The sequence below is a fragment of the Bidens hawaiensis genome, unplaced genomic scaffold (genome assembly GCF_021521415.1).
Source record: "Bidens hawaiensis isolate Kalapana, Puna unplaced genomic scaffold, B.hawaiensis_p1.1 tig00041358_1, whole genome shotgun sequence".
In the NCBI taxonomy this organism is placed as follows: Eukaryota; Viridiplantae; Streptophyta; class Magnoliopsida; order Asterales; family Asteraceae; genus Bidens; species Bidens hawaiensis.
In genome coordinates this window covers 73,968-98,145 of record NW_027497328.1, presented here as the reverse complement: position 1 = coordinate 98,145, position 24,178 = coordinate 73,968, and the positions used below count along the sequence as shown (strand labels likewise).

Sequence of the window (24,178 nt, the reverse complement as noted above, 5' to 3'; positions counted from 1 at the left end):
TCGTCTACCAGTGAGTCGATCCACGTCTCTTCAATTGTGGTAAACACAACTCTATTTTACTAACTTTCCTTCAAAATTAAATACATAAAACAAACAACACTAGACCTATATTTATATAGACCAAACATAGCCCGATCAAATACTATATCAACCTAGCTATTAGATATATATAAACCAATTATCTTAATAAACTAAATATGAAAGGGTTTTGTCCTAGTGGTATTGGTGCCTCTCTGGGTCCTAAAGGATGAGTTTGGGTTTTCAAAATGGCTAACCAAAGCTATTAAAACTCAAAACTCCAAATGGCTAGGACTTTAAGTTTAAACAACTAAACTAGATAAACAAAATGTATAGACCCAAACAACCGAACCAACTTCTCAATTCCATCCTTACTAACCGAATCCTCTTTCAGGTGGTTTACTTGATTGTATCAAATTCACTGTAATGCATGTTAACCACTCCATTATCCACTCAATCATGCAATTTTGACGCAACTGAGCATAATGAAATCTAGAAAACAACATGATCGGTAAACAGTACTCATAAAACATGTTTGTGTGAATCCATCTCACGCTACCATTACCCGTGTAGATCTTAAATCCAAAGTTTGGCATAGTTGATAGACTAATAAATGAAATCAGCAAACTATAATGTCCTTGAAACAAGACTGATGGGATTAAAATATATCCGCTCTATATGAAAAGATCAACATACAAATTAAGACAAAAACACGATTCATTCGATCATAGGTTCATAAATACCACAATTAGCTTCTATTGCTTTTTCAATAACAAGGGGCCAACATTATCTCCAGTGGCTTTATTGTGCTTCACATGACTACCATCACATAGTGGGAAAGTACCAGACCTCCAACACCTACACAATCAAAAGTCCAAATCAAAATAGTCAACTTTCTAAAGTTCTAGGGTTTTTGCACAATTAGATCATGTGGAGCAGTTACCAGTACCAATACTCGAATGATATGTTTTTGGCAGGTATAGGTTATTCGCACACCATATAGATTATTTGGACACCATATGCGTCTATACGGCTCGTATAGGGGCTAAATTTTGTGCTTTTGCGTTGGATAGTGTCAGATGTTTGAAGTGTCATATAGAGTTCTTAACACACCATGGGTGGTGTTTGATTATAACGACCTTTTTGGTATCGGTATCATTCGGTTTTGGTATTTTTTTATATTTTAAATACTAAAATCAATAAAACGTTCGGGTACCCATCTCATCCCTAAAGAAACCAAAGGTACCGTACTGAACACGTACCATCGCTACTCGATTTCCATGTCTTCAGTATCAAAACCATTCGGTTTTGGTATTTTTCTTTTACTTTTATTTTAAATGGTACCTATACGGACTGAGGTATTTGTATATGGTTTTACTCTGGGTACGTTACCTGCAATAAGCAGTGAGTGGTTTGGCGAGTTCGGTAACGACGACGGAATCAACGACTTTGTCTTCGGTCTTTCTGATTTCAGGGTTTATAGCACCGGCTTCTGCTCTCACCGCCACCATCCGCCGTGTGGTGGACGGTTTGAGAGACTTGGGTGGTGATGATAATAAGCCGAAAGGAAGCCCAATTGAAGCCATTGATCGACTCGTGTGTTCTGTATTTGCAATGACTTGGGTGAAGGGTTTGTTAATGTTTTAACGGGGAAGGTTGAAGTGGATAGTGAACGTGTGGCGAGCACGGTCTATGTATGGATGATTTACACGTGGATCTTTCCTCCACCACACGATTTCATATGGGCTTTTGTAAATGTCATTTATAAAACTGGAAATATAGTTATTGGGCTTTCATACCAGCTGGTTTATGTTTGCATTTTCATTCACTCACAACAACGGCCCAAAAGAAAGGATTCTAGTCCACCACACGATTTTCATTCTCATTTACAAAATTTTCTCCAAGTACACACTAAACATTAGTGGCGGATATGCAAGAAAAGTTGAAAGGTAGCGTGGGCTAACATGACTGATTTAAAATGTAAACATCTTCCATGACAAGAAAATTAATATTATTTCCCGGTTAGGTCTTTGTGTTTTCGTTTTGGGTCACTTACTAGTTTCTAAACCGTCTCCTAACCCAACACACTTGAAGCAATTCCAAGCCAACGGTTCGTCTCCATATCTTTTGGTTTCAAAAATGGTTTCAGTACAGGTTCAAAACGTATTTCACTATTTACGTTGCACCTCTACCGATGGTTTGACGATTCATGCTTAGATTTCTCTCTCCATGCATTATGCATATTCTAAAACGACTAGTGCATTGATGTAAATTCAATAGCATGGTATATACCGGTATTCCGGTGCATTTCTCCCTCTAAGTCAAAATAAAAATGTTTTCTAAACTTCACTTCCAAATTCATTTTTATACACATGTTCCCTTAGGTCATTTTGTTTCATAAAGATCAAATTTTTGACAAACACTCAAATAATTACTTTTCTAACTATTATAACTTACTAAAACCAAATTACAGTATCTCTAACTATTCATTAATCACAACTTATTATTTATTCAACATCACAAAATCATCTCCAGAATACACCTGCACACACTTCTTTAAATCTTTCAACCTCAATTAATATACATACCATTCTATATCATCATTCGTGAACACCACCCACCCATCCAAAAAGAATAAAATTGAAACAGGGATACAAATCATTTAGTACAATTTAACAAAGCTTTAGCATTATCAAACCTCCAAATATAATTCAAACCAACTAATAACTCAGTTATAGCATCCTCAGTCTTCTGTTGATCAGCAAAGAACAATGTTTGCAAAAGAAGCACACCCGTTTTCGGCATCAAGTTCTGATGTTCATAGCTTCTTTCATTCTGCCATTTCAACATATTATGAGCCAATGGTGACAGCCACCCCAATATCTTCCCCAAAGCCTCCCTCCACTCACCCACAAGAACCGGATCACTCGCGCTAAACCCAATCCCTCTCAACCGACCCCTTAACGAAGCCCGTATGCTATTCGGTAACATGTTATAAACATCATCTCGAGCATCAACACCGACCAGTTGAGGCGATCGTATCATTTTCTCAGTTACAATAATCAAATTGGCATAATGTAAAGCGAGAGCAGCGAATCCTAAACATGTCGATGAAGGTTTTAGTATCTTTGAACTCGTCTCGAAAAACTCATGTGAAATATTATTAATTTCTTCATGTTTTGAGGTTTGGGTGGTTCGGGTTAGCTGCCCCGATACAAAGTTTAAAGAACCCGAGTCTTGATCGGATGGATAGACCATCGCGGACGCAGAAAGGCTTCTCGGGAGAGGCGGATAACCGTGGTTAATGTTGAAAACAAGTTTGATTCTTGAAAGAATTGTGAACATTGATCTTGCTAGCAATGAAGTTATTGCATCAAAACTTTTGTTCCATAAAGATTTATTCTTTAAAAACTTTATCTTTTGTTTCTGCCATTGAAGCTTTTGTTGCATATCATGAATATGATGATCTTTACTTTGACTATCACATTTTGTATATTTCTTTAAACTTTTTTCTATAACAGTTTGCTCATCAATCTCTTTATGCAGTGTACCAGTGGCTGCAACACATTGTTCCATCTTCTTATTATTAGCCTCCATTTCTTTCCTACTCAAAATCCAAGAATACGGATCACGGCCCGTGTTGCAAACCCGTCAAACAACGTCTCGAATCCCCTAAGCTTCGAGTCTTCGCACCTTTTACTCAGTCTCGACACCGATTTGGATATTATTTTCACATTTTCAATGATCTCCGCACACGCTAAGCTCAAAAGAAACGCGTCGTTCGTTGAGACAACTTTACAAACTCCTTGTATGCATATTGTCTCATTTCGAAGACGGGTCATGTTTTCGTCTGAGAGAATGTGCCACAAGTGATTGAGTTTTGGCGTGATCGTCGCGATCTCAAAGGCCAAAACTCCAACCTTTGATTTCTTGATCACGGGTTTGTTTGGGCGGGTTACATGGACCGAATCGAAGGTGTGTGATATGGATTTCTTAACATTGATTAGCCATGTTTCAATACCCATATTGGTATTTGAATTTAGGCTAGGTGAATACACAAAGAATGATTTATATCAAAGATTTAAGCAGTGTATGGTGAGTTTTTGGTTGAGACATTTTTGCAAAGACCTTGTAGGCAACCATATGGATTTAGATCAAATATTTGAGTAGTGTAAGGTGGGATTTTGATTGGTTGAAGAAATTAATGCAATGACAAGTTGAATGTTTTAGATTTTGATGTGAGTGGATGCATTATACTCCTTTCGTCCAATTTTAAATATCCATTTTTCATTTTTGGTTGTCCCAATTTAATATCAATTCTATACATATAAATTCAATTTTTAATTGTGCCCTTACTATTACATATATCAAGGAAGAAAAATGGTTTTTAGCCATAATAACTTAAAAGGACATTATTGTCATTTTACAGCTCATAAAATAATAAAATGATCAAACATTTCTTAATTTATGTGTTTTGGGTCCCATGACATTTAAAATGGGACGGATGAAGTATATATTTGCTTATTATATATATTTGCTTGTGTTTGAATGTGTTACATAGACCAAAGGGCACATGCAATCTTAATTTATTTTCAAGTGAAGAATCATTTTTAAATTTTTAACTTTATCTTATGCATCAACTCCCTCGTGTCTTCTGGACTCCTGGTTGTCATTTTTTGACTTCTACGTAAAAATTAGATTAAGCAAAACTATAATGATAAATTAATACTTAATTTAATAATAATAATAATAATAATAATAATAACAACGCTTGACGGTGTTTTTATTAATTATCATGTGATTTGTTGTATTTTGGGTGTAGAATTTATTTTAGTATTGGAATCGAATCCGCGAGGGTAGAACAGGGATTGGAATAATAACGGGATACGTGTGGCCACTTCTAAAATGAAGATGTTCATGCAACACAAAAATTGAAAACATATGAAAAACTAGTTTGATGATTTTTATATAAATGAACATAATACTCACGTGTATGTGTATGTAACAAATATAAAATCTACCATGCGTTATGCGGATGTTCTTGTGTTTGGCTAGGCAGGGGGTAAGCATGCGTGTGTTGACCTCACTGGGGTGTCCCCGTTGGTGGGGCTGAGAGACAGTGGCTTCGTACCGGGACAGGCGGTTTTGAGAGCGGAGTCTAGGAAGGTTGCTAAGCATGAGACATCGTGTTTGGAGAATCAGCACGTGTTCATTCCATTTGCCTTCGACACTTTTGGATCCCTAGCTCCCGAGGCGGTTCGCTTCTTGGAGCGGGTGCAGAAAGTGGTCCACTGTGACTCGCAGAGCCCGAGGAACCAAGGATTTATATTTAGTAGAATAGGCTTTGCGATTCAAAAGGGGATAGCGGCGCAGCTTGTTGCTCGCTTACCCATTATCCAGATGTAGTTCGGTTTGTGTTATATATAAAAGGATCAATATTTTCTCAAAAAAAAAAAATTGAATCGAACGAGGAAGAAGATTATCAAAGAAAAAAGAAAACTTAAGTGGCTTAACTGAGGTTATAGTGGTGAAGATTTTTTTTCTAATTAAACATATATTTCTAATCATATAATTAATTAAACATATTGATTAGAAGATTTTTTTTCTTTGATCTATTATATAACTAACTAAATATATATTTATAATCATATAATTAAACATATTGACTAGAAGATTTTTCTTTGATCTATATATCAATATATGTACCAAGTTATATCTATGCCTTCCTTTTTTCCATTCTCTTTCTCAAATATCAACCAAATGCTCCCGAAATGATGAGATTCTAAAATTACGCAAAATAAGTTCGTCAAGTGATGAAACCTCAAAGATTAGATCTACCTCGAAATGTGGGAGGGGCTTGCAATTTGATCAACCAATTGTCAACAAAGTTTGACTTTTGATGTATGATCTTCCAAGTGGATCAACTATCATAATTCATTATCATCCACGACCTTAGAAACCAACATCTAATTTGTCCTAAACAAATTCTCTCCTCTTGTCTCACTTTATTTTTAAAATAGATACGAACTCGGTATCGAAAATATCAGTTTTAAAAATACCGTTAGTGAAACCCTCCAAATACAAGTATTGGAACCGATCCTAAAACCTCAAAATGTCGGTACCAGTTTGGTACCTGTAAGGGCAAAAATGTGACTTACGATGTCAAAAAGGCGATATTTGTTAAATATATTTTTGTTAATCAAATAGGTAATGTGTCTACGAGCAATCTGGATCCGAGACGAGAGCATTGATGCACACGTTTAGCTTCAACGAAAGAGAAAGCTTCTAGAATGTTAGGTTACTATGTTTAGCTATATATAGGGCTTTATTGTTTCCATTTTAGGGTGTGTTTTTTTGGTGTAAATGGTCCAACCAAAGGGAATTCACTTTGGGTGGGGTTGGTGTTTATTCAATATTTGAATCTCTCTTATACCGATTACGGAATCGTTTAATCTTTATACTGTTCTTCGATCGTATGATTTCCCACACCCGCCTCGATCGATTATCAAGAGCAAACTCGTTTGTTGATAGATCCGATTTTAGGAGACATATGTATCGGTACCCAGTACCATTTGTCCATCCTTATTTTACAGTGGTTAATTTCTCAAATAGTCAAAAATCTTAAGGTTATACTAAACGATTGTAAACCTTAACGACAATAAAGTAATGACCTGAAAGTGTAGTCGGCTTCAATTAAAGTGTCCAAGTTGCTTAACATGTTAAAGGTAATCTATAGGCACTAAGTTTTGTTAGATATTTTAGTTATATAGTTAAGTGTATTAAACATTCATTAGAAAATGAATTTTTGGATTTTGTCATATATTAAAATCTAAGTCAAAATGAGTGCATTTTTATGAAACTGAATTTCAAAAAATGAACCCTAATAAGCGAATGCCAATTCCCCATCATTTTGGTCATTTAATTTGGTCCTCGAATTATCATAATCATCATACTAATTTGTTGTCTCGTCTTGATTATATCCTATTAAAATTTTGGGCTAACTAAATAATTTGATTTGAAAGTGTATAACATGTCTCTAAGATTTTCAAAGGTTATTATCATGAATCACGCAAAGGACTCAGTTTTACATTTTCTGACGCGTGTATAAAGACAATTAGGAAAGTAGAAGGTGGTAACCGTAATTGTGCTTAGGGATTATCATTTATCAACGGGATTGAAGAGAAAAATAATATAACCTTAAATCTTTGCATTAATCTTTTACCATAATACCACTTGCCAAAATTGCCCCATAATGCATAGACAGCATGTCGATAAATGAAAGGGCAATAGAAGCAGTTTTTGTTGTATCATGATTTAAATATTTGGGTTTTATGTTTGTTGTAAGTCGATGTAAAGTTTATCATGACATATGTGCTGTGTAAAAGTTTATTTTCGACTTTAATATAGAAGTTATGGCATATACTTTGGTTTTAAATACATATATAAACCAATGGTTGTAGGATCTCAAATAGAATCAATCCACAAATAGGAGTTTCAAGAACTCTTGGAGACTCAAACTTGCCTCCTTTTCTTAATTTCACAACTACATAAAAAATGATTTTACAATAATAAAAAGACAGTTGACTTTTATAAAAAGGCTCTTATCAAGAATAAGTAGTGTTTTCAAGATAAAATTTTGGTTTTGCTTATATAAAAGTTATTTTTAGTAGCTATAAAAATTAAAACTTTATGTGTGTTTGTCATTTAGAAGATGCAGATGAAAATTTATGATTTACAAGAAAAAATATATTTTTAATAGTATAAATTTTTAAAATATACCGACTATGACACTCTTTTTTCTAAATTACAAAGTAAATCAAACTTAGAGTTGTTTACTTGTACAAAGTATACATTTAATCCTAAAAGATCTATAATTAGTTGTATGCGGGTTTTTAAATAGATGGGTTTTTAGACAACTTCTATTAATATAATTCGGTTACCGTCAATAAGATCTTTATCCATTAGAATACTTTAATATTAACTTAGTGTTTGTTAATGTTTGCTTTTATCTGTGTTGATCATAATTATTGTTATTAACTTAGTTGTTGATTACACAGTTCAAGCTTATAATTTATATAAGCTTATCTATTAGTTCTACTGATGGATCACTACTTTTAAAAAGAAGTGTATATGGGATACTGGTGGCGAAGTTTGGATATACACGTCGAGGGGGCCGCATTCAATATGTATAAAAAAATTCCTAAACTAGAGGGGTGCAGACTCAAAATTTCGGTTGGAAACGGGTAAATTTACACTATGCATAAAAATTTTCGGCCAAAAAAGGATAAATATACACTACCGAGCATAAACACGGTGGGGCCGGGCTCAAAATTTCGGTCGGAAACGGGTAAATTTACACTATGTATACAAATTTTCGGCCGAAAAATGATATATTTACCCTATCGAGCGAAAAACAGAGGGGAGCGGGCTCAAAATTTCGGTCGGAAACGAGTAAATTTACACTATGTATAAAAAATTTCGGTCGAAAAGGGATAAATTTACACCACCGAGCAAAAAAAATGGAGAGGCCGGGGCCACCCCTGGCCCTAACTAAGCTACGCCAATGGGGATACATAAATATCGTCTATCATTCACGAGTATTCATCATAAATAAACAATAAAAACATTATGAGAAACGTCACGATTGCTATCTATTTAGACCAATTGAGAATTGAGCCCACCAATGGACTACAAGATGGGTGCAACCAAATAAAATCCAATTGACTGTGTCATACAATACATATTTACTCATGGTACTGGAATTATGTCGTCATCCCATATTCCCATTACCGTAGTGTCATTATCGTAAAAGATATACCCATCATTTTCTAGATTCTTCATTGATAATATGATATAATTAGTCAAACACTTATGAATCTTTTGACTACTATGCTGAAAGAAGTTAAAAATAGCCTAAATAGGTACGCATCATCATCATTGCCCAATATATGAGATCAAAGATTTTTAAATCTAAACATTATTTGAAGAAGATATTTTCACGAGTTTAAACTATTTATTAAACACTTATAAATGGTTGATGAAAAGTTGCATAACATGTACGCTCATGTTATATAGAACCAAAGAATTCAGTTCAAACATGTTGGTGTTGTAACCTTAGTTGATGGTTAGGATGGATCTAAATTCTAAACATATAAAACCAGTACATACCTGATACCCCTACATACCCCCAAAGATTGTTTTGTCATAATGTACAAGGTAATAAAAAATCTTTTAACGTAGCATTATTTATGTGACGGGAAATTATCTGATAAACACAATAAGAAATTTAGCATTGGTGATATATTATGATTGAAGAGGTTTATTAAATTTAACCATATGTGGCATCATGCTTAAACTCTTTAAGCTTAACCGATCAATAATATTAAAGAAAAAAAACTCAAATAACAAGTAAATATCACATCAATTGATTGTAGCAGATACTATATCAAAATCACTAGCAAAATGTTCATTTGTAAGGAGTCATACGACATGTTACAAACAAATAAGACACAAAGAAAATAACAAATTCATAGTATAAAGCACTAAAGCATAACATTATTGAAGAAGATATTTTCACAAGTTTAAACTAATTATTAAACACCCTTAATTGGTGGCTATACCCAAATCTAGTCCTGCTATGACTCAAACCCTTTAAATAAAAATAAAGACATTCTAATTAAACTCAAATTAATTAACAAATTAATTAAACTAAACTTGCACTTTATCCATTTAACTTCTCTTTTAAAACCCATTTGAAGATTTAACTTTCAACATTGTAACCTTATTTGGATGGATCTAGCCTATAGAGTACATACGCCTACATACCCCAAAAGAATATATTGTTGTGTTAAATGTGTTTATAGTGTGAAAGGTAGTTTAAAAACCGATAAATAACTTTATCCAATAATTTTATATGATTAAAACAACAATAAACTTTTATGAATTAAACTTGAAATTAGAGTTAAAACTCTATAAGCTTAACCGGTTTGACAAATCTGTAATGGGTATTAGTAAAGGGCTAGAGTGGTTTACCCACTCACACAAGTATTCACTCAACAATTAACGAATAGGATAATGCCACCTCAAGTACTCGCCAACAGAGTAAGCGAGCCCGTCCACGCTAAGTAGATGCTAGAACTCTTGTCATATTCATCTAGATTTTGACATTAACCTGTATAATTAGAGAAAGAAGAAAAGGATAAGATATGTCTTAAATTTTTGGTGGGGCAATTGATTAGAAGATGAGATGCCAATTAACACCGGTTTGGTCCCATGCTTTTAGGTAAACGAAGGTGTCAAATATACGTTTCTTCAATGCATTTAATTTTATTTTTATTACTATTCTTTAACTCCTATATATATAATTTTGGTATATGAATCATCCAATATATAGAGTTGATTTAATTCAGCGAAATATACAAGTACGGAGACATGTTTTTAGGTGTGATCCACAAAAATACTCAAGTTCTATCGGTAATATCTGAGATAACAATGATAATATAAACGTTCGATCGTTTCATCTCCATATTCTGCTTTTCATTTCTCTTTCTTTCACACATTTTTTACTTTTTGTAAACTTTTTCTTTTTCTTTTTCTTTTTTTCATTTTTTAATCTTATTCCCAAGCAGTAACTATAAATATCAAACATTCACGTTTATCTCGACTTAAATCTAGTTTGACGCCTTTTGAAACAGGTTGCACGCGCATGAGATGAACCTGAACTAGCCCTGACTCGGCTCTGTTTGGCGGGTTAGCTCGCTCGCTTAGCTTGAATTATGTTTTTGTTTAGACACGCACTGACGCACACACCAATCACATATCATCCAACCGGCCCACTACTAAATATATCTGCATATAAAATGCAGTTACCAGTTGGCAGTTGCAGACTAATGTCCAGCTGCCCAATATCTAAGCCCAACCTCCAGCAGCTATTGAAAAAAGCCCATGAAAAAAAAATTCTTTTAATTTTGTGACTATGGGAGAAGCTTCATAACTCATAAGTACCCCTTCCCCTCGGTTTCTATGCACGCTTTCCTATGAAATTTTAAAATTTACACCCCCCTGCGCTGCGCGCGGAATAGGGATCCAACCTTCGCCATTGGTTGTGACAAATTCATAAACAAAGATTTAATAACTTTTTGTATGCCATAGAGTTATAGATATATACTTTGAATATTTATACACGCGACGTATCACTTGTTGGAAGAGATGAAGATCCGTATGAAGCGGAAGATTAGCGCTATTTTCTGTACGTTTTAGTTAGAGAAGCCTCTTTTTTTCTTTTGGTAATTGTTATTCATGTTTCCTTTGAATAACACGAAAAGGGTATTCATGTAATTTGTATAAAGAGTTTGGAACAGAATTGAGAAAAGTATTCATGCTCTTAATGATCAAAGTGTAATACCTTTATCAACGATGAATAAAGTTGTAGGCTATGGGGACTCGACTCGTTTTTGGCAAGATCATTAGATTGGTGATGATAATTTGTCTTTGACTTACCCAAGGTTGTTTAATCTTGAAAACAATAATAAAAGACTAGAGACATGATCAAAGGTGAGAGTGGGTTTGGCGGCGGCCCAAACAGAGGAGACGTGGAGGAAATGCAATGGAGGTCGATGCTTGACCTAAACAGGAACCATCCTTGGTCATTGAGTAAGGATTCGTGGAAACGGGAATTTGAAGATCAAAACGAAATTCAAATATAAGAAAGTAGACAGAAAGAAATTGCTCCCGGCAGTTTTTGGGAAAACTAGATGGAATAAAAGTGTTCCAGAAAAGGTAAACATCTTCGTTTGGCGGCTTTTTCTTGACAAGTTACCGACTATGGCTAACCTCTCAAATAAAGGGTTAGACGTTCTGTTTATTTTGTGTCCATTATGTGCAAGAGAAATGAAACAACCAATCATCCTTTTACGTTCATTTTGTGGAGTAGCAAATGCGGTTTGGAAATCGAATCTCGCTTGGCTTCGGTTAGTCGAGCCGAATATAATGAAACCAAAAAACATATATACCTAGATGGATCAAAGTCATTTAACTCGTGGAAGGAATTCTTTCTGCTACTTGATGGGTCATTTGGATGGCTAGGAACAAAGCAATTTTCAAAGCCAAGGACTTGAAGACGGAGCTAATGCTTGATTCTATTTTGCAATTCTCGTTTCTTTGAATTGTAACTAGAAATGAAAAGGTTAAAATATCTTGGACCGAGTGGCTTCAAACACCTCTACTTTTTCATGTAATGTCATATCATTTGTTGTTTGGTTAGGTTTTTTCTAACTAACAACTTTTTTAGTTATACATCTTTGCTATTCAAAATAATAATAATAATAATAATAATAATAATAATAATAAATAAATTAAAAATTACTAGTTATGCACGGCATCGTATATCTACGTACCACCTTACTTTTGAACATATACTTGTATTACATATTACGATAACACGACACCCTACGGATGATTATAAAATTATTTATAATAAACACTTATTCAGGCCCGGCTCCGAGAAAGCGAAAAAAATTTTGGACCGAAGACGAAATTTTTTTTGGGCCTTAATTAAAAAAGAGTATTTTGTTGGTTTAAACAATTCAATTTTTATATAGGTTTACTTGGTTATAATTTGGGTTGTATAAAATTTTTTTGTATAAAAATATGATTAAACATGTCTCATGGTTATAATTTGGGTTGTATAAATTTTTTTTGTATAAAAATATGATTAAATATGTCTCAAATGAGACTTGAACCTATGACCTTTTAGTTAAATGTAATACCCATTTGCCACTAGAGCAAGCTAATGGTCATGTAATTAAGTTTAAACACTAAATAGACATATTATTTTTATTAAGAATAAATATTTAAAAAAAAAATCGGGCCTAACGGGGTGTCGGGCCTGTGGATGTCGACCACCCCGCCACCCCTATGGGCCGGCCTTGCACTTATTACATGAATGAAAGAAACTGTATCAAAGAAAATAAGTATAAATCAACAAATACGTAACAAAAAGTTCAATTAGAACTTAAAGCCAGGCATAAAAGGGCACACCAGTGCCCGGCAACCACGATCGACCGTCTATAAAATTCGCAACGGTAAACTTAGAAGCCTTGTGCCAGTTGGTGATAACATGGTACCCAGGCCACTTCACTCTTCGGTTAGTCGAAGAACCCGGTCCATAATTCATATACTCTCCATAATACAAAGTATTAAGAGCAAAGTCCCCTTTCCATTCTAACCATCCAGCCGGGTCCACCAAACCATCCATATAATTTTTCAAGTAAACCGTTCGAGAATATTGCTTCCATGGTCGTCCCAAGAATGTTTTAAACGAGCTCAAGACCGGTTTTAGGTCGTGTGCAGCCATGATTCGAGAGTTTTGGATAACAATCCCAGTGTTTTGGTTTGATTGAAATCGGCCTTTGGCCGTGATGGTGATCTCTTGGGAAGTCATGGGTCGTCTTCCATAAATCATGCAGTTTTGGAGAACTGCGGCTGCGTTGCGGAAAATGAAATCAACAGTGCCGTAAATGTAGCATTCTTTGTAGAATTGTCTTTGGGAGTGGACGCAGAGTGTGTCTTGGTATCCTTCAAAACCGCAACGGTAGAACACCGATTGGTCTGAGCCAGATAGTAGAGCCACTGCTTGGTGGTTCTGAGGGCCAGCAGTGTTGCGGAATGTTATGCCTCTAGCAATGAATCCAGGCCCCATTACAACTGTTGTTACATGCAAATAAAACGTGTGAAAACACTAGAATATATCGAAGAAACTAGGCTGGTTCCCCGTGTAGCACACGGATTAGAATAAATAATTTTTTTAAATAATAACATAATGTGAAATACAAAAAACAATGTATCACATATTTATATATTATACAGTAAAAATTACACATTACGCAATTTGGAAATATAAAGTTGTTAGAAAATTCATAAATCATAAATTATTTATTTGTTATTTTCTATATCAAAACTTAGTTGTAAATGACAACTTTTTAAACCAACTCGTGGACCAAAACTCATTTTAATTTTAAACTGTTTTGACATGAACAATGTTTGATACTTTAATCAGTTAAAGAAACTCACCCTTTTCGTATTAGTTACTTATAAAAATATAATATTAATAACTAATGCAATACATTTTATATTAACAAAATTAACATATTTATGATGTATTAATTTTTTTAAATTATGCTAGAATTATTAAAAATTGAAAATGAAATATTTAAAAGAGAAATGTAGTTAATGTGAGAGAGATGAGGGAAAACTATTGGACTAAAATCACAAATTTTGACAAATCATAGGGACGTAAACCGCAGTTCACTGAATAATAATAGATTGAAATAAAAAAAGATAAAATATAAAACTATTAATAAGAAAAAGAAATATATATTTAACATAAGAGAAATGAGAAAATTTTGTAAGGATCACTCATGTGTAATGACATATGGCATTAAGACCCATGTACAACACGAGTTAGAATAAATAAATTTGTTTAGATAATACACAATGTAATATGTCAAATGATATAAAGATATAACATATGGTAGATTGAATTACATATTACACAATACGGAAATAAAAAGTTGTTGAAAATTAATAAATCTCTAAATATTTTTTTGTATACAGTATTTGTAATTTTAACCTACATATCAAAATTAGTAGTCTCGTTTTTTTTTTATTTCAACTTTAGACAATGAAATACATCACTTACCAGTGTTAAAACATGTTGTCTCAAAAACAAGTCAAACCATCTATAGTGATTGACTTTAGCTTTTATTATTCTTCATCGCAAAACAAACATAAAGTTAAAATTTCTTTATTTGAAATTAATTATTTTATCTAAATCAACGTGAAAATTTGTTACTTATAAAAGCTTAATATTAATAACTAATACAACATATTTATATAAAACTAAATAATATATTTATGTTTCTATTAAATTATTAAATTAAAAAATAATTATTAAAAAGAGAAAATAATTGATTAAGAAGAAAAAAAAGAGTTAAATATAAAACTATTAATAAAAAGGGAAATACATTTAATAAGAGATAGAGGTGGGAACATTTTGTAAAAAGCTATCCTATGTGATACCATGTGACATTAAAAACCTTTATTTATTATATAGTATAGATGAGTTTTTTTTTTTTAATTTAAACATTAAATGTGGTAATCACTCCATTTAAAGGATGACATCTCTGTTTATTTATTTTCTTTCTTAAGTACTTATTTAACATTAAATTTAGTTTTTAATGACATTTAACCTGCGATACTTCTTAAAATTTTAATACATGCATAGTTTAGTTTTGTTTTCTTTAATTCGATATAAATATTACTGAAAATAAGTTGTATTTAATGTAATGTATTTTTTATTGGTGGGCGTAAAAATACGCTATTTTAAACCCAACTCGGATTTTCGTAAAATTTTTATTAAAATGTAGAAAATTAACCATATATTTAGAGTTATAATTACAAATAACAAATAGTAGATATTATATATAAAACAAAGTTAAATTGTAGAAAAGGTTTCACCTATATATCAAAAGTCATACATAATTTCCTTTCAAAAGATATTATTTATTTGAATACTTTTAACTACCGGAAATATTGGCCAGTTTGCGTGTCGGGAGTTACAAGTTTAGAGATATAAAGAAATAAAGAACGGCTACTTACTAACGGTGCCGGAGTTAAACGTGGAGGAGCCGCCTCCGACACTCCGGCTGCTGGTGATGATGGTGTACTTCATCCCATCACCAACAAGCATTATATTCTTCATATTGCTACCAATCTCAATATTCTCCGTATAAACACCTTTCTTTATATAAATAACAAACCTCCCACTTCCGCTCCTCTTTGCCGCGGCATCAATAGCAGCCTGAATCGTATTATAATTGCCCGAACCATCCTGAGCCACCACAATGTTCGCTCGTGGAGTTGTGGTCTGCAAATGCACTCGATCACCGGGTGTAACCCACCTAGGAAACCCATTTTTATAAGTCTCCACGGGTGTCCTTGAACCATTGTTAATAGCCAAAGCATTACTAATAAGCTTTGTCACATTATTATTCATGAGTGGCAAAATGTAGTCCGTAGCGTTAACCTCCACGAACCCTTTCCCGACAAGTCTCGAGGTCAGTCAGTGCGGCGCTAAGCCACGTTTGCACATCAAAATCGGTGCACTTGGTGGTTGGGTCTAGGGTTTGGTTTAGTTGCAATACTGTGTTTTCCTATAGCTTTAGACAGTCAGTCCATGCAGCAGCCTTTTCTCGCTCGTTGCGGCACTTTGGACCTAGCCATTTGGTGTGACTCTTGGCATTAAGTGCATGCTCCATGGCTAACTCCAAAGCCATTTTCTTAAAACCAGATTTTTCCAACACGAGATTGAGTTTGTGCGGTTTGGCATGCATGAATGTGGCCCCCTCGATGTGTATGTCCAAACTTCGCCACCAGTATCCCATATACACTTCTTTTTAAAAGTAGTGATCCATCAGTAGAACTAATAGATAAGCTTATATAAATTATAAGCTTGAACTGTGTAATCAACAACTAAGTTAATAACAATAATTATGATCAACACAGATAAAAGCAAACATTAACAAACACTAAGTTAATATTAAAGTATTCTAAAACTGGATGTGGATGCTAGAGGAATGATTATCCTATATATAAACCAAACTATTTCTAGGTGGTGTTTTAATTGGATACATGAGTTTTCTACGTGTATTAATGTTACAAATATAATGTATAACTAGTATAGTCACTAAACAAAGATGAACAAAACTAGGGATATAACGTATTATAAGCACCTATATGAATAATTAAAATAGAACCCTCATATAACTTAAATACAAGTGCATGTATATTAGAATTCCGATCAAACTATCTTTTGAAACCACATGTTTTCTCATTGTACGTGCCTGCTAACCCCATGGCTTACTCAATGGTATTCCGTATTCGGCTTTGCCGTCTTCACCGTCCCTCTGATTTCATGCACTTGACCTCAAATACACTTGTTGATCTTCTTTACTCGGGAATAGGTGGCTGCAGGCCCCTAGATGGTTAGCAACTAGATTGATATCGATCTACTTAACAAAAGTGAACTAAAATCTTACCATTCATTACTGACATTACAAAGTAAAGTTAAACTATCCAACCATAACATTTGGTTTTCAAAACAGGACTTGTCTAAAGCACATTTTAACCACGGGTCTAAATATTAAATCAGAAATCCTTAAAATAGTCATTTCGATCAAGCCATTCCCAACCTTAATTAGCTATGCTTTTAAGAAAATACCCAGAATAGCAATCATGGACATGTAACAAATCGCCACGTGTCAAAAATGTTATGTCGGATCCGACATAAGAGGGGAAGGTCTGACAGAACGGTGAAGGCATCCGGCGGAGGATTTCTCTGAATTGAACACAAGGGTTCGTCACTTGTGCGTATTTCTCAACAATAGATGTGATTCGTGGAAAACAAACACTATGGTTGCATTCTCTTTGAAAAACAAGCGATTTACGCTATTGATTTGCTTGATTTTGTGGAGTAATAAGAAACATAGAGATGGAAATTAGTTATGGAGGTTTAGGGTTTGAAATGTGCGATTGATGAAGTATTACGTCGGAAGACGAAACAGTTTCTTCGGACGACGGATTAGCTTCGTGCTTCGTCATAAGACCAAACATCATGCATGTGGCGAGATTTCATAGGTAGTTGTGTTCTGTAGAAGGGTATTGTGCTTCCGTCGGATTAGGATGGCCTTTTTGGGTATTGTGTGAAAACCATAGCTAAACTTGGAAATGAGGCGGTCAAGATGGGTATTTAGGGGATTTTCCCATATTAAGTCAGTTTAAATCCTTGGAGCATCCCTATTACATCCATCAAAAAACCTCTATTTAAAATATGTTAAAAGTAACTTTTCATATATGAAAAGCTACCCACACTAAAAATCTTAACTACATCGCCATTCCCCCACCCATCTTATCTCATCTTCCTTTCTCTCTTATAAAGATCTCAAGTAAGGTTCATCGACCCTCCCCATTACCTTTGAAGCAAATCGTAGGCAAACCAAAATCACATAATTCTTGTTCATCGACAAAAATTGTAACATGTACCTCTCTTTATCTTCAAGTTTCAATAATAACTAATTTATTTTCGAAAGCCAATTACATATTAATTTTTTACACATTTTGGATATTTTTATTATACATATAACTATATAAAATATACACAAGGAGTTAAGAATCTTTATATTGATATTTTTTACCTCATAAAGTACGTGGATTTTAAGCTAATCTATCTATCATATTAAAGTAAACATATGTGGACACATGACATCATTTTAGCATGTCCATATAGAATGCTACACAAGCAATTATCATTTATATTATTTCAAATGAAATTAACGTACAAATGAAATTAACGTGTTAAACATTAGAATCAAGTAGAGTAATTATATATACAAGTAGAGTAATTATATATACTTGTATATATAATTACTTTACTTGATTCTCATGTTTAGCACGTTAATTTCATTTGTATTTGATTCAAACCCTATTATTTCTATCTAATTAAATATTCCAAAACAAATAATCAATACTAATTTAAATTCAATTAGTCATAAAAGAGTGTATATGCATTAAATTTGTATATTTAAGGTTTGATTTCGTTTTTAAATAAAAATATTTTTTATGATTGAGATGGTTGACCACGATTCAATCTAATTTCATTTAATTTTATCATAAATGTTTTGAACAACATTTATCTTCATTCGTAGAACATTCACTTCCGTTGCACAAGGTTGTGTAAGCCATCTTTGGTCAATTAATCTTTGAGTCAAACACCTAAACTGATAGTCAATATTATTTCATCACTCGCTCTCTCATATTTTAGACACGCACAACCTTTTACCAAAATTTTTAGCTGCACAATTCATGAAATGTATGTTATTTTTATTATAAGAATCGCATATATGGTAGTTGTATTTATTGTATGAACGACCCTTACTATTGCCATTTGAATAGACTTGTAAGTTGTAACGCTTACGAATGCTGTATACGAAGTTTTATTTCTAATGCCATTTTAATATATGTTTAACTACTATTACTATTAACATTTCTTTTAAACTTGTTAAATGCGTTGGTGTAACATTATATCATTATTTTTTTAAACATTTTATTGTTTTAACATTATCAATCGCATGCATTACTTCTGATATGATTGGTCAAATAATCAGTCTTTTCTTTAACAACCAAATATATATTTACAAACCAACACTATATCAATCTAATTTCTAAAACCATAGCATTTGACTTAATTATGAATCCATGTTTTATTATTTAAAAGCTTCATATGAATATAACAAATTTAACATTAATGCGTGACTTGAAATTTAAAAATATTTAAATATAATATATATTTATTTATTTATTATAAATGTTTCTATAAGTATTTTGAAGCCCGGCCTGACTGGTCGAACCGGTCCGACCGGGACCCGGTATACCGGGCCGAGTCAGGATATTTGGGCCGTTTTCAAAAAGCTCGGCCGGTTTTGTGAGCGTGGTCGGCCAGGAACGGATGATCCGTTAGAATCCATTTTTTCGTTAAATACAAAATGAAATCTTAGGATGAGATTACCATTCCCTCCACCATAACAAAATGGCAATAAAATGATACACTTTTAATATATGATATAAATCGCTAAGTCTTTAAACATGGTCGGCCCATAGCATGTGCGTGGTGTGCGATCCACCCGTTCACCGGAACCCAATATTTACTCAAAACCCAATAACCCTTATAATTTAATAATTAATACCAATTAAAATGAACCAGAGAATCTAGAGAGAATTTGTGTAGAATATTATTGATAATCAAGTATTCACACTACACATAAACGTATATATATACATGTAAAACATAAAATAACCATCAAATGCATTTACGTGGGGTATTGTATATCTGGTTTATAACACTCCCCCTCAGATATACATTATCATACACTATCAACATTATACTACTGGATAATGTTGGCTCGATTCTTCTGGACAGATATTAACTAATACTGCTGGATTAGTTATGCTGCCTCGTTAAAACCTTACTAAGAAAACTCAGTGGGACAAAACTTAGTTAAGGAAAAAGAGTACAGTGTGTTGTATTTCTTCCCCTCAATTGAACATAATCTCCAAGTCTTTAGAAGCCAATCTCTTACTGGTGTTACTTGACTTGATTTTGATGTAGTCGTCTCCAATCGGAACTATGCAAGTTATATTGCCTTCATATATAGTTTTGGGTTCTGCATGATTTGGTCTAAACTGCATACATCTTGTAAATGTTGGATCATTAACCTTCATGAGTGAAAACGTACTTGAATTATAGTCGAGCTCAGTCCAAGTCTGATGGATATCCTGCTTAAACATAACACGGGACTCTGCATTTTCTTTATGGAACAAATCCATGTTTTGAGTCCTTAAAAATATTAACATATCATTGCATCGTTAAAAACCTTGCTAGGAAAACCCGATTGGACAAAACCATAGCTAAGGAAAAAAGACTTGCGTCGCGTATTTTAAATAATAAGCAACATGCTTCAGGATGATGTTAAATTGGTACTTCAGGACCTATATGATTAAACGTATATGATTAACTGATGCTACTGGATCAGTTATGTTGCCTCATTAAAACCTTACTAAGAAAACCTCTTAGGACAAAACTTAGTGAAGGGAAAAAGAATGTAACATGTTTGAATATAATCAAAAATCACTAGCACGTATATTAATAATGCAATATTCAATCTCGTTGTATTTATAAGACATATTAAGGCATCAATTGCGTTAACAATGGTACTTCTGGACCAAGTACTTCTAATCACGGTACTTTTGGACCAAGTACTTCTTCTCCATTTTCTTGCTGTAGTAAAAATCATATGTATATCTAGCAACTGACCAATCATGAGTGTGATATGAATCAACTTTACTTGTATTATAATACGTTAACATCTTCTGAATGTAATTTGATTTACAAAGCATTCAGTTATACATATACTCGAACTGCTTGTCGAGGAATAATTTAGTCGAGTCGAGTTATTTCATATCAAAATAATTTTCTTAATTAGTTCGACAGAGTCTCTCGATGATGTAGGACATCTTACTGTAAACTGCGATTATATGAACTTTAAGAGTAAAACTTTGATATATAGAATATTTAAGTCATTTTATTGCTTCAAACATTTTTATCCATACATGGATATTCATGTAAATGTATTGCTTCAGGCATTTTTATCCATTCAAGGATATTCATGTAAATGTAATGTTCAATTGCTCCGTACAACAATACGTTGATAACATCCATAACTTTTATCTGAAGTCGTTTTGAGATTGCGAGGCCGATTAAAACATCTAATGATTATCGCATCCGCTGCAGGGGAATACGTTTCCTCGTAATCAACTACTGGGATTTGGGAAAACATTATGTTACAACTCGTGCCATACATCGCAAATCTCATTCTGTACGTTCCTTTTTATTTTAAGGACACCCATCTATAACCTACTGGTTTGACGTCAATGGGCGTTCGGACTACGGATCCGAAAACGTTTGCTTATCATATTCAATTTAATTAGCCATAAAGGCATTTTGCCATTTTGGCAGTCATCTCTGTGTATAGACTCTTACAGAGTTTTGGATACGTAATCTTCACATCGATTACCTCTATTTCTATAGCATATGCATATATTTGTTTATACACGTGTTTAACTTCGTTTCCATTTTGTACAATTTTGTACATAATTTGTAGAGAGCTCATATCAATTAAATACCGGTGGTTCTTCCAAAACTTTGTAAATCACATTAGTCTCTTCTGGAACATTGACCTCTTCTAGGGTTTTATTATTTACTTCTAGAAATATAATGGCCTTTTTAGGACATTTATCTCGACTCAGACGGTATATCAATAACCTCTTACATAGTTATACATGTAACCTCTTTTGGGGTTATACCAACTGCATTATTCTGCTCATTTGATTTTCGTGGGATTTTATATTTGGAACCAATATGTCTTCCACCTTTTCTTTGTATGGTAATCTTATTTGGATTACTTCAAATCGAGCAAACGAATTTGATACTGGTATATGTGACATAGTCACTCTATATGTGTTTATGAATGCATCTAGTAACTCTTTAGTTACTCTTTATGAATGTATATGACATATTTAACTTCAGATTCATTTTGACCACTTCGGGGATCTACATTTTGTATATGTAATGCATTTAATATGTTTCATATATTACCGGACTTTTCATTCTTATCTCCCCGTAAGACTAGAAATACCATCAAATGATTCTCTTCTGGAGATTAGTAATTATGGGGATAATTTTTATTTTTATCGACAATTGGATATTATTTATTTAGTATAGAAATATGCAAAATGATATGTTTGTATTAAATCAATATATATTTATATAGATTCTACATATCAAGATAACTTCAGGCCTTAAAGATTCTTTGTTTTGAATTTATGACTAGTAGTCACGATTGTTTACCATTAAAACTTCCACTAAATTTCAAATTTCTATAATCCCACTATCCAAGGGGTCTTTAAACTATCTAATGGTGAAGATAAGCATCCTAAGATATCAATGGCTTTTTAATGTAGCAGATATTTGCATGAATGAGTGCACATATTCTGTCTTAACCAATGATATGTACGAATTATTTATTCTGCTGTATCATTTGTTGTAGAATTAATAATTAATAAATAACATGGGCAAGCTTTAACCGTTTAACATCCAATAATTCAGGAAAATACCAATTTCTTCCGTTAACACTTTAACACATTGCAATTCATATAAAAATTATGTATCGAGTTTCAACAATTTTGAATGTTGTTCTATTCATTTAAGATTAGCGAACATTGATTTCATTTTGTTACACAAAACTTTTCGTCCTTTGTTCTTAATCCTTTGATCGAAAATTTTTAAGTTTATGAATTCATTTAAATTGATTATCGAGGATTTTTCGATTTCGATTTGGTTAAATCAAGTGAATAACTTGAATATTAAACTATACATACGGACTTTAAATACGTAAATTTAGTATTTCCGTTTGTTTTGGTAAGTAGTCAAATTTATTTATTTAAATCTTATAATTATTTCATGTAGAGTTTAACTCAATGTATTTTGTTCAAGGAAGCGCCGCCACCCTTGTTCCGTTTGTAACGTAAGCCGACAATTTTCATATGGTAACCGTTTATATGTTAACCGTCGTCTTGTTTTCTGCTTGTAACTGCCGCCAGATTTTCCGTCCGTAACGGTTGCCGGTAGTCAAGTCCAAAAGTCCGATAGACCCCATCGTACGGTCAACAACCCGGATGTGATCAGTGCTGCAAAAATAGTCGCTCGAATTCTGTCGCCGGAATTATCCGGGCTCTTGAAGACCATTGATTTACTTTCCGGTCTTCAGAATGTTTTAAATTAATATATTTTTTTTTCTGTATTTGTTTTGATTGATGATCGTTGATGGAGTTTTTTATTTCAACTTGGTCAGATCAAGTGAAAAGGTTATATATCACTTGATTACGATTACGTATGTTTGATTTTGAATCTAATAAAAAAAATTCCAAACATGAAACAGGGATTTCATATATTGTGATTGTGATGATGGTGAATTTGTTTCTTTATCTTTTCTTACACAATCATAATTTTAAATGACGAGTTTGATTTTAATAACTGATTCGTGCATATACATACATATTCATCTTGCATGGGTATATATCTATACTTTTGTAAACAAAGATTATGGACAAAAGTGCAATAAAATTTGAAGATGATTATGTGTACCCGAATGTGATGAATAACGGATGAATTCGTCTCTAGAGCAATTCGTGCACGTAAAATGAACCAGAGAATCTAGAGAGAATTTGTGTAGAATATTATTGATAATCAAGTATTCACACTACACATAAACATATATATATACATGTAAAACATAAAGTAACCATCAAATACATTTACGTGGGGTATTGTATATCTGGTTTATAACACCAATAACCTTTTAAAACTCAATAACGTTGTAAAACACAATAATCTTTCCAAAAAATTAAAATCAAGTTACACACATATTAGCCACTTTAAACTCATCAACCCAAGCAAAGCGACACTTTCAAGAGCATACGAGTATATGCA

General features: G+C 33.1%; 2 protein-coding genes and 1 pseudogene across 2 annotated transcripts; all 3 read right to left on the bottom strand.

Annotated features, from left to right (window-relative positions):
* Nucleotides 1-637: 637 nt before the first annotated feature.
* LOC143592904 (CDGSH iron-sulfur domain-containing protein NEET-like) lies at nt 638-1,681 on the bottom strand. Its single transcript, XM_077072691.1, has 2 exons — nt 1,411-1,681; nt 638-876 (listed from the first exon to the last, which is right to left on the bottom strand). Exons 1-2 carry the CDS (start codon nt 1,602-1,604, stop codon nt 774-776), a joined length of 297 nt encoding a protein of 98 aa, XP_076928806.1. The 5' UTR covers nt 1,605-1,681; the 3' UTR covers nt 638-773.
* Nucleotides 1,682-2,440: 759 nt separating this feature from the next.
* LOC143592903 (uncharacterized) lies at nt 2,441-4,268 on the bottom strand. The gene has a single exon (XM_077072690.1). It carries the CDS (start codon nt 3,613-3,615, stop codon nt 2,677-2,679), a length of 939 nt encoding a protein of 312 aa, XP_076928805.1. The 5' UTR covers nt 3,616-4,268; the 3' UTR covers nt 2,441-2,676.
* Nucleotides 4,269-13,030: 8,762 nt separating this feature from the next.
* Nucleotides 13,031-16,373, bottom strand: LOC143592902 (pectinesterase 2-like; annotated as a pseudogene).
* Nucleotides 16,374-24,178: the final 7,805 nt, after the last annotated feature.